Source organism: Buteo buteo, chromosome 12, assembly GCF_964188355.1.
Source record: "Buteo buteo chromosome 12, bButBut1.hap1.1, whole genome shotgun sequence".
In the NCBI taxonomy this organism is placed as follows: Eukaryota; Metazoa; Chordata; class Aves; order Accipitriformes; family Accipitridae; genus Buteo; species Buteo buteo.
Window position 1 is genome coordinate 27,815,831 of NC_134182.1, and position 16,801 is coordinate 27,832,631.

The 16,801-nt window shown below is 40.4% G+C and overlaps 1 protein-coding gene across 6 annotated transcripts in view; it reads left to right on the top strand.

Annotated features, from left to right (window-relative positions):
• SMYD3 (SET and MYND domain containing 3) overlaps nt 1–16,801 on the top strand; it is a 440,712-nt gene that overhangs the window by 353,507 nt on the left and 70,404 nt on the right. For all 6 annotated transcript variants that reach the window (XM_075043152.1, XM_075043153.1, XM_075043155.1 and 3 more), the window contains one exon: nt 11,404–11,514. In XM_075043152.1, the coding sequence (XP_074899253.1) occupies nt 11,404–11,514 (111 nt within the window). The remainder of the gene's footprint in view (nt 1–11,403; nt 11,515–16,801) is intronic.

Sequence of the window (16,801 nt, forward strand, 5' to 3'; positions counted from 1 at the left end):
TTCAGATTTATCTTCAGGTATATTATTTGGGTTTCATACTAATGTGGTTCTATGGAATTGCATGCTCTCTGAGGGCAGAAAGTTACCATTTTGAATAAAAACACACTACGTTCCCATTGGCTTTTACCAGTGAATGTTTTAGTTGATGTTCAGAATTGTCGCGGTAGAGACGGACACGACAAGTAATAGATCATGCAAAATGGCTACTTTATTGTTCTAACACACCTTTTTATACCGTTCTTTTGAGTATGTGTTAGTATATGATTGGTTTGGTTAGTAACTAACAACTCATGATTGGTGAGTTCGTTAGGACGGTTCTTCTTATCACTATCTTGTTTTTGTACTGGTCTTCTCGGATCTTTCCAGACTCTCAAGGATACACTACAAGCTGCTCAAGGTCGCGCTGTTCTCGAACTGTCAGGAATTCCGTAGGCTCGTTGCATCCCCCGACAATTCCCCCTTTTTGTATTTGTGCTAAAGATATTGTCCTGGCTGCCCTCTGCAGGGCCCTTTGCAGAAGGCTGAAAAGACAGGGTAACATCAGGAGCATAGTTATCACAACCAAGATCACTACCCCCACAGTCTTGAGCAGAGATATCAACCATCCAGACAATCCCCAACCCTCGAACATCTTCGTCAGCCAATCTAATTCATCGCTTTCTGTCAGCTTCCTGACTCCCTTCTTTATTTGTTGAATACTACTGAAAATGGATTCTGAGTGATCGGGTAAATTCATACAACACATCCCTTCAAACTCATCACAACCATGTCCTTGTGCTAAAAGCAAGAAATCAATTGCAGCTCTATTTTGTAGCGTAGCATGTCTGACACTATCAAAGGCTAGCAGTAAATCAGATAATACTACACCAGTCTGTATTCAGGGACCCCAGAATTTGTGATTCCTGGGGTGGCAATGAGGGTGAATGCCCAATTCGTGGAAACCAGGCATTCCCATCCATTGAGTCCATGACCTGCTGCACAGGGGTCTCCATCAATAAGTTCTTAAACTCTGTTGATGTCAGTGTAACCCCTTATTAAACCTGCAAAAAAAGGATTGCTTGGTGTTACTGTACTAAGGTATAAGCAATCTTGTCCAGTCACATCAGCCAGGGTCATCCAGATGTTTTCTTTGGTTTGCGGCGGTATCCATGACTACGTCCATCTGAGGACTGTGAGGTAGATGAACCATCTGTACATTCTTGTGCTGTCTTGCTCCACGAACTCAGCCCAGCAATCGGTAGGTGCCAGCTTTGCGTGGGCGTCCCCACGGAGGCAACGATGGCCTTGCTGTACACCAGCCCGATGCTCTTCGGAAAATCCTGGTATTTATACATTTGCAGAGGAACGGATTTCAACACACGTGGCCAGCGGGTGCCAAAATCCGCCTCAGTTGCAACCTATGACGCATGCGCTCGCTGGCCAGGCGCGCTGCACGAGTCATAGCCATCCTGTCTATTGGTTCATGGGCTTTGTGGTGCGGTTGCAATGCACAGAGAATCTTGACCTGTTATATTGGCCAAGGTGACCTACACTTAGTTTTTTGGTTGAGATGGTATTTATATTGCCGCACCCTCTGGGATGTTCCAGATGATGACGGTCGCACAAATCGAGTGGGAGTCCATTGTGGGCCTGTATCTGTGGAAACACAAGCATAACCTCGCCCCCAGGTTAATAGCTCACATGGTCCATTCCACTGACCAGTAACTAAATCTTTAACATGTACTTTGATAACCTTTTGTAAATTCTGTGTTGAAAAGAGAGAAGTGTTGAGAAAGAGGAGGTAGGGAAGAATTGTCCCAGTAACGGAGAAAGGTAAGAACATAAACTGCTTTATCTAGGCATGCCTATGGTGGTTCCCCAACCATTCCCCCTTTTTGTTTTATTTTTGGTTTTTTTGGTTTTGGTTTTTTTTTTTCTAGCATTACCTTCCGTATAAAAACCTGGTGAAGTGGTATGACTCCGGATATGCATGATTAAATAAGGTTCTATTCGTAGTTGAATACTTTTCCAGAGTTCTAAAAGCACATCAAATAATAATTGATTGTCTGACATGGTCAAAGCCACTTTGTCTAGTCGAGAAACCAAATTAGCTACATACGCTGAGTCAGTTACAATATTTACAGGAGTAGAAAAAATAGAAAAAGCAACAGCCATTGCACGCAGCTCTACCACTTGTGGAGAACCATTTTGATGTACTACTTTGCCGTTCCAGTTGTTGTTTTCATACCATACTACTGCTGCTTTACCCGGTATTCCAGAACCATCTGTGAAGACAGTAGGGCCTTTCACAGGTTCCGGCTGGCTTAAGTTTTTCTGACCAAATGGTATTTCTCGAGCAAATTTCAGGAGCGGGCGCGACGGTAGATGATACGAAATCTGTCCTTGAAAACCCGCCATAGCTGCTTGCAGCTCATAATTGTTTGCCAGACACCATTCAAAGTACCAATTTTGAACAGGTAAAACAATCGTAGCTGGATCACGTCCTATTAGTTCTACACAGCGTTTTCTGGCTTTTATGATTACATCAGCAATAAGTTCAAACAAGCCAGGAGCAGTATTTCATGGCTGGAATGACAAAAACATCCATTCTAAATTACGTAATGGGTCATCCCACTCAGAATTCCACTGCACCAAAGCACCAAATGGCACAGTTTTGGCAATTAGCACAAAGAATCGTACCAATCGAGACAGATCAATTCGAGAAACAAATTTCTAGTATATACATTGTTCCACCATGTGAATTACATTTAACGCTTCCGTATTCAATATTCTGGGTTCTGTTGGATCATTGGAATGTTTTAATAAGTCCAATAGAGGTTGTAACTGCGAATTGGTCAGTCCAAGATAGGGCCTGATCCAGTTCAAGGATCCCATTAATTTCTGTACATCATTGAGTGTCTTAACCGCAAGATTAAGTTTCACAGGTTGGGGCACAACCTGCATGTTTGTAATTGCCATTCCCAAATATTTCCAGGGTGCTATTTCTTGCACTTTTCCAGGGGCAATAACCAACCCATATTGTCGTAGCGAATTCGTGGCCAAATTTTTCATGTCATTCAACTGCTCCTTGTTGTCTGATGCTAACAGAATGTCATCCATATAGTGATAACAATAACTAGTGGGCAATTTTTCCCTTACAGGTGACAGAGCTTGTGCAACAAACCATTAACAAATGGTTGGTGAATTTTTCATGCCCTGCGGCAGAACTCTCCATTGATATCTTATTGCCTGTTCTGCATGATTGATAGAAGGCACAGAAAATGCAAATATTTCTTTGTCTCGGGAAGCTAATGGAATTGTAAAAAAACAATCCTTAAGGTTCATGACAATGATTTCCCAATCTTGAGGGATCATGGCAGGTGAAGGCATGCCTGGTTGCAGAGCCCCCATCATGGCCATGACAGCATTGACTTACCGCAGGTCATGCAAAAATCACCATTTACCTGATTTCTGTTTTATCACAAACACTGGAGTATTCCATGGGCTGTGAGATGGTTCAATGTGTCTGGCAGCTAGTTGTTCTGCTACCAATTCTTGCAGGGCCTTTAATTCTTCAATTGGTAGGGGCCACTGATCCACCCACACAGGGTTATTTGTTAACCAGGTTAAAACAAGCGTGTGTTGTCTAACACCCTGCAGCACAGTGGCCCCCGTTAAAAATCCGTGGTAATTCTCACCCCCCACTGCGACAAGCAATCCCTCCCCCATAAATTGAGGGGAGCTGCCGTCACATATGGTTTAATAACTGCTTGTTGGCCCTCAGGATCGGTAATCAGAACTGGTGTGTCTGCCGTCTTTGCTTGCGCAGAGCCTCCCAGCCCCACTACTCCCATACCAGCCTCCTCTGTGGGCCAGGTGGACAGCCACAGACAATCGGCAGTAATAGTCACATTGGCTCCGGTGTCCAGGAGCCCTGCAAGCCTTACTGTAGTCGGCGATCTTCCGTGATTCGACAGCGTGCACGTCATACGTGGTCGGGATGACGAGACAGTCTGAGACCAGCAGAACTGAGGGGGTCCCGTAGAGCCGAAGCCTCCATCGCATCGCAGTTGCTGTCCTGCTCTTGAAATAGAACTCGAAAAAGGAACAAGTTGAGCAATACGAGTACCTTTAGGGATTGTCACTGGTGGGTAGGGGGTCGAAACCATCGCACAAATGTGACCTGGTGATGTTTTGTGTGGAGAAGTTACATTGATGTGCCCTTCACTGCCACACCCACAGCACTTTCCAGAATTTCTCATAGCATTGGCTATGGTGGTCACCGTGTGTTCCAGTGTCCCAGCTTTAGAACATGCAGCTACCATGTCAGGGACAGAAGGATCTCCTGGTAAAGCCTGTATGATCTTTTGACAGTCCTCATCAGCATTATCTCTTGCCAACTGTTTGCATAGAATTTGCCTTAAGACCTCATCTTCTACCTGTTTTTCCAGGGCGGCAGATATTTTTTCTACAAATTGTAAAAAGGGTTCTGTGGGGCCTTGGCAGATAGTGGCATATTTTCGCTTCGGAGCTGCCACGTCCATGGGTCGCTTTATTGCCATAAGGCCTATATTTTGTGCTTGTTCGAGAGCCATCGGAGGCCATGTAGCCTGCAGCTGAGGGCTACCATACTGCCCTTCACCAAGCAAAGCATCCTCTCCAAGGCCTAATCTCAGGTCACCCTGTAGCAGTCGTAAATTATGCTGTGCTGCTGTGCGTGCCATCTGCCTCCAAGCAGATTGAAATACGTGCAATTGTACGGGCTGAAACAGCACCTGTGCTAGATGCGTAATGTCATATGGACACAGCCGATCTGTGCTGATTACACGAATAAGTTGCATCACCTCAGAAGAATTGATTCCGTATTTTTGTACTCTATTCTGCAAATCCTGCACTACTCTCCAGCCGGTTGGATTGTGGTCATCGTGCCGGTTTGTGCCTGGAGCAGCTTTGAAAACAGGAAATGTAACAGGAGCCTCTGCTGCTTTATCTAGAGGCTTTAGAAACGCCGGTGTTAGAGAGCACGGGCTGAGGCGTTCTACTAGATCCCAGTTGCCAGAGTCGGCAGCATATTTTCTAACTCCCTCCCAGAACTGATCAGGGGATCTCGAGACCACAGTTATTGTGGATGGAGGGAGAGCCCCCAGCAGGGGTTCCTTCGGTATGGTTTTATCTGTGAGCTGCAGAGATCGCATAGTGTCAGTTAGAGATTTTTCTGCCTCAGTTTCATTTCGGCTCTCACTTTCCGTTCGGCCCTCACACTCAGTTTGACTCTCACCGTCCTTTCGGCCCTCAATTTCAGTACGGCCCACACTGTCCGGCTCGGTGTTAATCGCCACATCATTCTCCTCGGCGGGGGCTGATGGAGTCACCCCTTCTGCCGCAGCACCAGTAGGTGAGGAGGGCCCCTCATCGCCCGGTAAAGTAATTAATGGCGTAGGAGGAGGAGGAGGTGAATAAGGGTATGATCTGATTTTGCCCATGAGGGGTTTTCTGCCCGCAACTGCTGAGATTGCAGCAGTGGCTGCAGCTGTTACTTGAGCAGAAACTTTTTCATTGCTAACATTGTCAGATATCTCAGCTTTCTTTTGCCGATCATTCGCATCACATTCTGCTGTCCATTCCTTCAGGGTCTCGCGTAATAGATGCCATACGATCGCCAACATACACAGCTCTTTCTGTCCTTTAGAGATTTCACCAAACATTTTCCATCCCACTGCTTGCCACACACCCACACTGAATGCAGTAACTGTTGTGGCTTGAAAGCCTTGCATCTTACACCATATTAAAATCCTTTTCAAGCTTTGTTCTGGGGTCTTAACCCCTTTTCTTTTTAATAGGGCTTTCCAGGTAGACAAAATCGTCTCCTTTTCTTGTGTTAATTGCTGCCCCATTCTAACAGTTTTGTCCCCGGTGGCTCACCTTATTAGGTGTCTAGGCTCAGGTCCGGACCAGGCAGATTCCACTGCTCTCAGCTTCACCGGGCTCCGTCTCCGCAGCTTGTCTCGCTGCCCGTATACTCTTTCGCAGCGCTCGTCGCCGCCGGTATACTTCTTGCTAGTGCTGGATTTATTGCCTTTAAATGATCTGTTCGCTCAAACGCATCGGGGTCACCATTTGTCGCGGTAGAGACGGACACGACAAGTAATAGATCATGCAAAATGGCTACTTTATTGTTCTAACACACCTTTTTATACCGTTCTTTTGAGTATGTGTTAGTATATGATTGGTTTGGTTAGTAACTAACAACTCATGATTGGTGAGTTCGTTAGGACGGTTCTTCTTATCACTATCTTGTTTTTGTACTGGTCTTCTCGGATCTTTCCAGACTCTCAAGGATACACTACAAGCTGCTCAAGGTCGCGCTGTTCTCGAACTGTCAGGAATTCCGTAGGCTCGTTGCATCCCCCGACACAGAATAACAGCTTTCATTTCTATCATTATATAACTTATTTGTCTGTTTAAATGACATATATAAACCTCATTAAATGTAGAATTTTTAAAGCGAAAATTTGGCTCTGGTAGGAAACTTTCTTCAAGCTTGGTAGCCTTTCTTTTTTTCTTCCCCATCCTTGCTCTGACTCTGTTATAATTCATATAAGGTGGTATGGGTCTATGCTGATATCCCAAATTCTAGTGCTTGACCAGCTGGTAATGATCACCACTAAATTTGTTTTCTGTCCTGCAACTAGCATAAAGGGAATGAAACAGATAGGGTGCAGGGGAGAGGACAAAAGAAGTGAAAGGAGGACGAGGCTTGGGAGCATCTGTTGACCTCCATGCATAGACTGGGGGGCAAGGTGGCTACAAAGGGTCTCCTAACACTTCGTAGACTCTACCAGGTTTTTGAGCATAATTGAGTCTAATAGCAGGAAGAAAGAAATAGTAGGTTTTTGTGGGGATTTTATTCTATCTGTCCCTACTTAAAAGGCTACAGGACTTTCTGAAACTTGCTTCCAGCAGCTCAAAACTAAATATAACACCTTTTTGCTCCTCAAGATAATGTTAGTTGTACTGCTGATTGTCACAGCTTTTGTAACTCTAGGTGATGTTACTTTGACAGTATACAAAGATTTCCTTTTCTTGCTCTTTCTTCTTTGCAAAAATGAAATTTAAGTATTACAAAGGCAGGTAAGATATGGGGAAGGATTATAAGAAAGTAAAAATTATGCACTTATAGATCACCATGGCTCCTTTAGTAATAAGGTAGCCTATCAGCTCATTTACTTTCTCAAAAAGACAAGCAGCCTGCTCTGAAGAGGTCTTCATCATTTCCCTACCCTTAAGTAACCACTTTAAAGAGCATCAAGATGTGTGCTATAATTTCAGTTGACTTTTTGTTAATTACTGTGTCTACCTGGTGTTTTGCAGGCAGACGTGAGCTCATTTTGCCTATTCTCCAATCAGAATTTGTATAGCTATGGTTACTTCAGTGCATAGCTCAAATCGATTAGTCCTGCTGAGAGACGGGATGTATTAGCTGATGTCCAATTCTGCTCCAAAATGGGTGCATGGCTTCTCATCATCTTCAGAGTTCAGTTAAAGTAAATTTGTATCTTTCTGCAGAAAGTCACTCAGCAGACCGTATTCTTACAGAGCAACTAATTTTTAAAATTCATACTAAGTACAAATCATAATTTCAGTTGACCAGCATTTAAATCTATCTTCATGATAGATTTCAACCAAGATATGTAATATTTCTGTTGTTATAATTCTATGAGAAGTTTTATATCTATGTATTTGGCACATTACATTTTGTCATATTACATTTTTTAAAACCAATTTTTCCTTGAGTTAGAAGGCATGTTGATCATATATGCCAAAATAGAGAGAGCACAGACTGCTCGCCACTTACATAATTCTGTCTCAGGAACAGATTTTTGTACACAACCTTCCCTAATACCCTGAGACCCATGATTGCAAAACCAAGATGACTCACTTTTTTTCCCTGCCGTTTGCATTAAAATAATTTATTTTAAATTTCTACAGAATCCTCTGTCTAGAAATTTTGTAGCTTATAGTCTGTTACAAAAAACGATAAATTAAGTCCACTGCAGTGTGGCAGTACTGGAAAATTGTGTCCACCTCATTTGGCAGATGAGGAACATGAGAAACTAACCACCATACCCATGGTTAAAGAATTTCTGTGTCAGAGCAAGAAGCAGGCTCAGACAGTGCTGCATTTCTAAGGAGAAAGTCTTGAGAGTCAATAAGTCTCACGGCTGTTAAATAATTCCCTGCCTTCATAAATGTTGTTTAATATATATTCTCCAGTTCAGGGTGAAAAGATTTACTGCATTCTTTATAAGCGATGCAATAAAGAGGCAAGCTTTGGTCAGCTGAAATAATGTTTTAATTAATACCATACATCCCACATGCAAATACCATTAAGACAACCTTTGATAAATGGATATATATCCTAAATATGTACAAGTTAAATGAGCCTTGCATCTAATGAAGGCATCCAAAATTAAAACAAGTGTAGGAGAGAGACTTGAATACAGGGGGTTTATGTTTAAACAATTAAATGATTACTACTGACTTAGTCACCGTTAGGTTGGTCATGTTTCTGAATATTCTAATTACATTTTCCCACTCAGTCTGCCAGCTACAAACATTTTTTCACTTACAGATTTCTGCTGGCAGGACTGAGAATTTGGACTTGGGCCTCTGACAGCAACAGAAACCCTAAGTGCTTAAAGTGCTAAAAGGAGGTATCAATGTGACAAAGCCTCTTGTCCTCCTCCTTCTGCCCAGTGATATGCTCTAATCCAGAGCAGGTTACGTGACTGTTCATATACACAACTGTTTGGTAACCTCTGAAAAAGAAATTACTGGTTTCAAACTTGTTCCTACTTCCAAGGTTTCTGCAACATGAATAGGAAAAAAAAAAAAAAAAAAGCAAAAGCAAAAAATGAAGAGAGAAAGGGATGAAGCCTGTAGGCTGAAGATAGGTAAAGCATGTTTGATGTTGGCTGTGTTTGTTTTGCAGTATTAGAACTGAACCCTGCCTAATAAAGGGTTTAACAGTAATGATAGGGTTTAAACCATTGTTTTAAATATTTTGGCAAAGAATAGACTGATCTCATGTGAATGACTTTCCCCAGAAGATTCCTACTGTCTTGCACTGTGCCTGAACTTAATTAAATCTCTTTAACTGCTGGATGCCACCTGAACCTAAAGCCCAGTAGGACATGGGTCAGAACCAGTGATGTTTATGCAGAAGACAAGAGACAGGGAACAAGCCAGTGTGTGGAATGATTTTAACAGAAACACTTGCAAGTTGCAAGGAGACATGAAGATCAGAGGCTTGTGATAGGAGAAGGAAATGGCATTGGAATGGCTGAAGCATGAGGTTTGGACTACAGCTTGACTGGAAACTGCTTTGTGTGAAGGAAGGGAGACAGATCTTTCTCACCACACCAGGGAGGGTGCAGAGTACGACCAGCTGGGGAAAGAAACAAGTACAAAGTGGTGGGGTCACTGAAGATAATTGAGAAACCAGAGGAGGGCAACAAGGACTGTTAACTTGGGAGAGCAAGAGTGTTGGTGATCAAATACGGGGAAAAGGTGTAAGATGAGGCATGGAGGGGAGGCAGAAGGGCAGATCTGGGACTGGCAGGATGATGAAATCGGCCCATTGTACCAAGAATGGCTATGTCAGGAGCTAGAACTGAGGGCTGGAAACCAGGTTTAGGCAACCAGGTGTGGAGAATAAGACTGGAAAATGATACTCATATCCAGGGGCAGAGGAGAGAGAGAATAAGAAGAGGGACAGATTGGAGAGGATGGGGGAAGAGGAGACCAAGCTTGGGAGAGAAGAGTGGAAAAGAAATAGGCAAAACAATTTCCATCCATTCACTGCAGAAAGCTCAGAGGGAAGCCTGCAGCTCCCGTGTAAATGATTAGTACAGACTGTTCTGCTGTAAACCAACAGTGGTGAAACTAATCCTCTCTCAGCTCAGACATGCACAGGCTGGGACATAACATTACATAGAATACAAAACCTAACAGAGTTCTCACACTTTCTAACTTTTGATTATCTGTGGAATTTTAATTTGTCCCTTTCATTAATTATACTATTAGTCTTCAATTATGAGACCATATTTATTTTTTCTCCAGGCTTTCTGCCTGTGATCATTTGAAATGCTTGACTTTGCCATCTCAGTATTCTTCTTTTAATACAATCCTCCTTCAATATGTAATCAAACTGTAATAATAAATGAAAAAAATGCAGGCATTGTTTTAGTTGCTTGTTAATTGCTTGTTTAATTAGAATGCTCACTAATTTGCAAAATGCAGGTTCTGACAATGGATTTCATAGTCATTACTACAAATTGGTCAGGTTTTCCTGTAATTTCTTTGAGTGGACTCTCATGATTTAACTGAGAAGCATGTGAAAATTCTTCCAATTAGTTGAAGTGTCTAGGCTCAGGATGAAATAATGTGACCTGATTTTTTTAGCTTTGACCTCTCTGGCGTGTTTCAAAGTGTGTTGGGCATATAGTGTAATCACTCAATAGCATGTATGACTGAATGCTGGTCTGAGCTGGGCTGTTATTTTGTTCTATTCTTTCCCTTATTGTTAGTTTGTGCCTGTGCAGCACTTTAAACATTTGAAGAACTCTACAGATGGTTAGCCCTGTAAAATTCCTTCTGGAAGGCATCAAAGTGAACAAACTACAGAATTCTCTGTAGTTCATTGGAATTCACTCTGTACAACATGAGGACTTGAAAATGGAACAAATGTAAACATTTTCTTTTATCGTTTTAATAAATTTTTTTGTCAATAGTTTCAACAACTTTGCCTGCAATGCTTTTGTGCTTCCTTGGTCACAAAGGAATCATCACAGACATACTGAAGATGGTATGACATAAAAGGAGCTTTCCTCAGGCTCAAACATATATTTTCAAGAAAGTAGTGGCTTCCTTGCGATGTAATTTTTGTAGATAGTTGGATGTTGTATAACACTGGTGCTAAATGCACACTTAAGCTTTGGAGGACAGAAAATAAGGTTTCACACATGGGGAATTCAGATACCGAGCTTCTCCCCGCCCCATCCCCTTTCCCTCTCTCTTCTTTTTCCGCCTCTCTCCTTTTTCTTTTTTTCTTTTTTTCTTTTTTTTCTTCCAAATTAGGATTAAAAGTTGAAATAGTGATAATTTTGGGGGGATTAATAATTTCAAACAATATTGATCTGGAGATGTGAAAAAGTGTTCTTCCGTGGAAATCATTTTTGGCCTTTTTTTTCACCCTTTGTAAAAGTAGTCGATTTCTTCTAGGAAATCATCTGTTAAGATAAAAAATTTATTCTATGCTGGAAAAAATGTTGTATCCAAAAAATATTACCTTAGCTATACATACACCGAATATGGAATTTTTGTAAAATATACCAACTCTGGTTTTCTATGTACTGCACACAGCTCACCATCAGCTATATTGAATCACTGATGACCACCAGTGAACGCCAAAAGCAACTGATGCGCCAGTATTGCTTTGAATGTGACTGTCTTCTCTGCCAGAATCAAGAAAAGGTAGGTTGAGTGAAGAAATTCCTTGCCAATGAAACAGAATTTTCCGAGGCCTGTCAGCAGCTTCCCTTCCTTTACGTAATACTTATCTTTTGCTACTAATTGAATGGCCAGAATAGAGAAGAAAATGACCTCTGCCCTCAGTGCTGTTTATGTTGCTATGAAAGACAACTGTGAAGGAAAGAGAAGCAGGAAATGTTGACAACATGATAAGAAGAATTTCTTGCTAAAACATGCATTGTTCATAAAGCTAGGAACCACTTTCAGTTCCAAGATGTGGTTCAGATCATTTTGAGATTTACGGACCTCTGAACATGAGAGTTAACATGACTTTAAGCTGAAAGGAAAGGGTTTTTTTTTTCTATTCAAAAGAATAATCTTGGAACTTTAACCAAAGCCACTTTCTGATGCTGCAGGAAGGCTGTGCTTATCCTCATAATAATGTTAAATTAATTCTGACAAACAGCTGCATTAATAATTTTCAAGAACTACCAGACATATTCAGCAGTTGTTAGAGTGGTGAACCTGCTTGGATGACTGACTGTAGTGTTTATGCTCTCTTTCACAAGTTCTTGGAGTAGCAGGTCAGTAATTGTAGTAGATAAAATTTTGTTCAACACAACCTTTTACTAAGGTTCAGCCTAGCCTAGTTTAAATATATTCTGGTTTTCTTCATATTTATGCAGCCTGGCCAGATTCATTTTGGCTCCAATCCTGATGAGACATCAAATGGAATATGCAAAATGAGTCTGGCTTCATAGAAGTTTATGCACTTTGTCTCTCTAGTTATATGTATGCTTGTTCTTATTTTCACAAATGCCTGGTTTGGGTAAGTCACATGCCATAGCTAAATGTGTTCCCCGTAGATTAGAAATGGTAAGGAGAGTATTAATGAAAATGTGATTCAAGGGAGCATGATATGATTCATGAAATAATTGCTGTACAGCAAAAAAGAATAAAAAAAAATCAACCCAAAGTTTAAACTCTGTATTGGGTAGGACAGGTGTGTGTGTGTGTGTGTGTATGTGTAGTTCAAGCCAAAGTACACCCATTGAATACATAATGTATCCTTTGATTCATCAGGAAGCAATTCAAAAAAGAGAACACAGAAAAGTTTCAGGCTTATGACATAATGCTAAATTACTTCCTGTCCATGTGCAAAAGTTGTTGGCATTCTGTGCATGATAAAGATTGCTGCAATGCTACTCGGAGGCAGTGAAGGGAAGTGAAGACCTCTTTTTGTCTTTCTTTTAAAGATGCTCACTCAAGTGCCGTGAAATCTTAGATTAGTTTTGGGGAATGGCATCCCCACAGATGCAGTGACAATTAAGAAAAATAAGCAGGCTAAAGAGTCTTTAAGGATCTCTTAACAGTTTGTGAAAGGGTAGACAAGTAGGGTAAAGACCATTCAGCATGTGGAATGTTTTAAGAACAAGATCCACAAGCTGGAGTACACTTCAGTGTAAGAGTCAACATACAACATAAAAAAATATTGTGGTGAAATTGTATGTGCATATATTGATGGAAACAATAGTCTCATACATAGGTTAAAATTAATGATTTTTTTCTCTTTGAAATTTTTAACTGTGGTTTGAGTTCATATTCTATTGATCTTTTCTGCCCATTGGCAAAATTCCCTGTGGGGATGATACTGCAAAATGTTTGGAAAGCTCTTTCTGACTGCATTCTGAAATTCTGTAGTTTCCTCATTGTCACCATGTAAAGAGGTCTGTGAAGAGCTAGGAACCTCATGTCAGCTTTATCAATATGTATGAAGACATCTTTAACCTCAGCTTCAGTCTAGGATGATTAGATATAATCTGCAGCAGTCCTCATAGTACTGCATTTAATTTCTCTGTGACAGAGATTTTATAAATACAACTGTTTACTAACTTGGAAATACAGATTTTATTTTTTATTTTCCATTGATCTCAGTCACTGTTGGTAAGTTGAGAGGCATGTAACACTGCAGCTACAGTGGGAGATAATATTTTTGGAAAGAATGTTTTTTTAGATTATAGAGTGGCTGGATTTAGATGCTTAAAAGTCATCAGTTGGCAAAATTGTTCAATAATATCCCTGCTGAAATACCCCTGATATTGAGACAAATTTCCAAGACATTTTGGAAAATTTTTAAAAGGCAAAGTCTTTGTCAATACAATAGGCAATGGCTGCAACTTTAGGTCATCAAGGGTGGCAGATTCAACATTGTCATTCAATAAATATAATCAGCTAACAGTAAATTCGCATATTTCAACATTGCTTTGCAAATACAATGGCTTAGTCAACAGCAATCCATCTCGTAAGTCTTTGTTATATGTAAAAATGCAAATTCCAGTTTCACTAAGAAATGCTTTATGCCTTCGAGTAAGTTCTTGGGTGTTGGGGATTTTTCAGTAGTAGTAATCTCATCAAAAAAGCTAGACTTCTTTTTCTAACAAACACTTATAGAGATCGTAGCTTCTTGTTACTCCCAAATTCCAGTCTTGCTGAGTCTGCCTGGCAGCTGCTGACCACATCCTAGGGACCAGTGAAAGCAGAGGAATCATTCCTGAGATGCACACATCAATTTACAGTAAAACCATAAGTCAAGTCATTTCTGTTGTAGCTTTTACTCTACATCTTTTGTAATGTTTTAAAGTGATCCTGAGAATCCTGTGGGAAATATACATTAAAATTTATATGAAGGGCATATAAACCTTGTATTAGTGCTTAGTTACATGTATGCTTATTTATTCATATTTATAAAAATACTTTGCAAGTTTCTTATGAATGAAATTCATGTCTCCTCCTGTATTTTGTAAAGGCTTGTTCATTTAATCTTATATGCCCAAGTGAAGGAGGAAGTTGGTATCAAGTTTGTGTTCTCAAGTCAGTTACTGACTTCGTAAGTGACCTTGGGTAATTAATTTTATTCAAAAGCAACCTTTGTGTTTTCTAAGACCCTGCCCTTATTTTTCATAATTAGTGGGAAGCTACCATTTCAATTGGAGCTGAACAGATTTTTGACTAGAAACCAGATCAGTCTGTCTAAATCAGGGACCATTTTTATGAATGTTCTGTGAAGCTCTGTTTGGCTGTTTCCCCAAATGCAGCATGAAGATGGCAATTTGTAATTCTGCTGAGTATTCTGATGTCCAAAGGATAATAAAGAAAGATGCTGCATTTTCTAAGGTCTTTTACCTTTAAGTGCTGGATTTGTTTTAATGAGAATAATTCTTGAAGTGGAATGGTTTGAGGTTTAGTTGTGTGCTTTATGCAGTTCCCACTGCCATGTGGTATCTTAGTGCTGTTTTAATTAAAAAAAAAAAAAAGAAAAAAGAAGAAAAATCATATATAACCTCAGAGACATCTACATGAGTAAATAGATTTAGCCTACAAAATGCTACTAATTTCTCCTAACTTTAGTTAGGCATCTAATCTAAGCCAGTTTTTAGCCTCCCTCCATACCCAAAGAAAAGACAAACAGCTCATTCATACTGTCTTGCAGTAGAAATCTATGAAAGCTGGAATGACTATAAGAGATTAAAGGAATGCCTTCAAGTAAATACCCAGACTTTAGACAGATAAAGTTGGGTGAGATAAATTATGCTGCTTCGTGAAGTATATATAAACACAAAATCAAGAATCACATGATTATGTTTCTGTGCTAGCTGACATGGATAGCAGAGTGCAGTTGCAACTGTGTAGGTTTCAGCACACTAACATCCAGATTGTCAGTAAAAATTATTTATGCAGATTACTTCAATCATATGTCTCTGGTGGCTCCTGTAGACAAATATATCTTGCAGCCAGTGTCACTACTTCTTCATTGTTATTTGTGCTAAAATTGATTAAACTTGGGTAGTGGTTACCTCATAGTACAACCGCACAGTTTAGCTATGCGTACAAACAAGAGTAGTGTGTCAAAGTGCTCTTTTGCCATTCTAGGTTACATGATTCTGCGAGGGCTTTTTCTAATATTTCAGGTCTCTGATGAACTATGATTTAAGACGCAACTTATCTATGAAGAAGTTATCTTTATTTCTCATTTACTGTAATATTTCATGTCACAGCTATATAAAACAGCAAAATTCACTCCGACACCAGCAATGGCTTTAAAAGTCACAGTCACTTCGTCTTTTTATCTAGGTATGGCAACTTCATACAGCACAAGAGTCTTCTCTAACAACTGCCTAAGTATTCACAGTTCACTTGCACAGTTGTTTAGATCTGAGACTGTAATATAGCAAAGGCTGTATTTTCAAGGCTGCAGCCCAACCACAGGGACCCTGTTGAAGTTGAAATTGTTGAAATTGAGCATTGACTTCAGCTGATGCACACTGGCACACTCAGTGTGAGCAGACACAGCCCTGGACCAAATGGAGAGGTCCATGGCTATGCAGTCACAATTGCATTGCATATCATGAAAGCAAACATTCCTCACTGCTCGCTGCTGATGAAAGGACTTCAGAGTGAATCTCTGCTTGCTATACAGTAGTAGTTTTTTATCTGCCTCTCCAACTGTGAGCACAGGCACGGAATAATCCAGGTGCATAGGTGTCATCAAGGATGAGAAAATATGGAGGCAAACAGTGGCAACTAGCTGGACCTATGGATCTCAAATAATTTTGGGTTCCTGGGCCTCAATGTCAGCTGCATTTTGATTCTAAGAGGTCATACCATAATGCTGGCCAGTCTGTTTTACTAACTGGTCAAGCAGCCTGGCTGCTGATTTGACAAGGGAAGAGTAGCAAGTGCTAATACATCAATGTAAGCTGGTTAAGATAAGATTAAGGTGAACCTTTTGACAGTATGGTTACTGCCAAATTAAATGGCACTAGCTAAAAAACTAAACCATACTGTTAATTGATTTTGGCCCAAGTTGAAAAAAAAGTATCAGTAACTAAAGGACGGGAAAAAAACCCATGCCTTTCCAAAATCACTCATAGAATATTTCCTGACTGCAGTACTTTAACTTACTGCTACTGGTATGTCTTTGGTTCATTGTATCTCTGACAGATTTATACATTATTATTTGCTCCATTTTAAGATCAATCTCCACTGTAATTCGGAAATATGTGCCTTCCTAAAAGCTGATCTCTTGACAATGTATTACCATTCCAGCACATAAAAGCACCTTACATTAATTATAATTAAAGATGGGATTACATTGATGACAAACATTTTAAATGGAGAATGTTTTTTTCCACAGTCATGAGCCAGAGTATTGTTCATGTTCTAACATTTTCAGCCAAGGATTTCAGGGAGATTTGTGCTTATAGAATCACTTTGTTATGAGTCGTCTTTC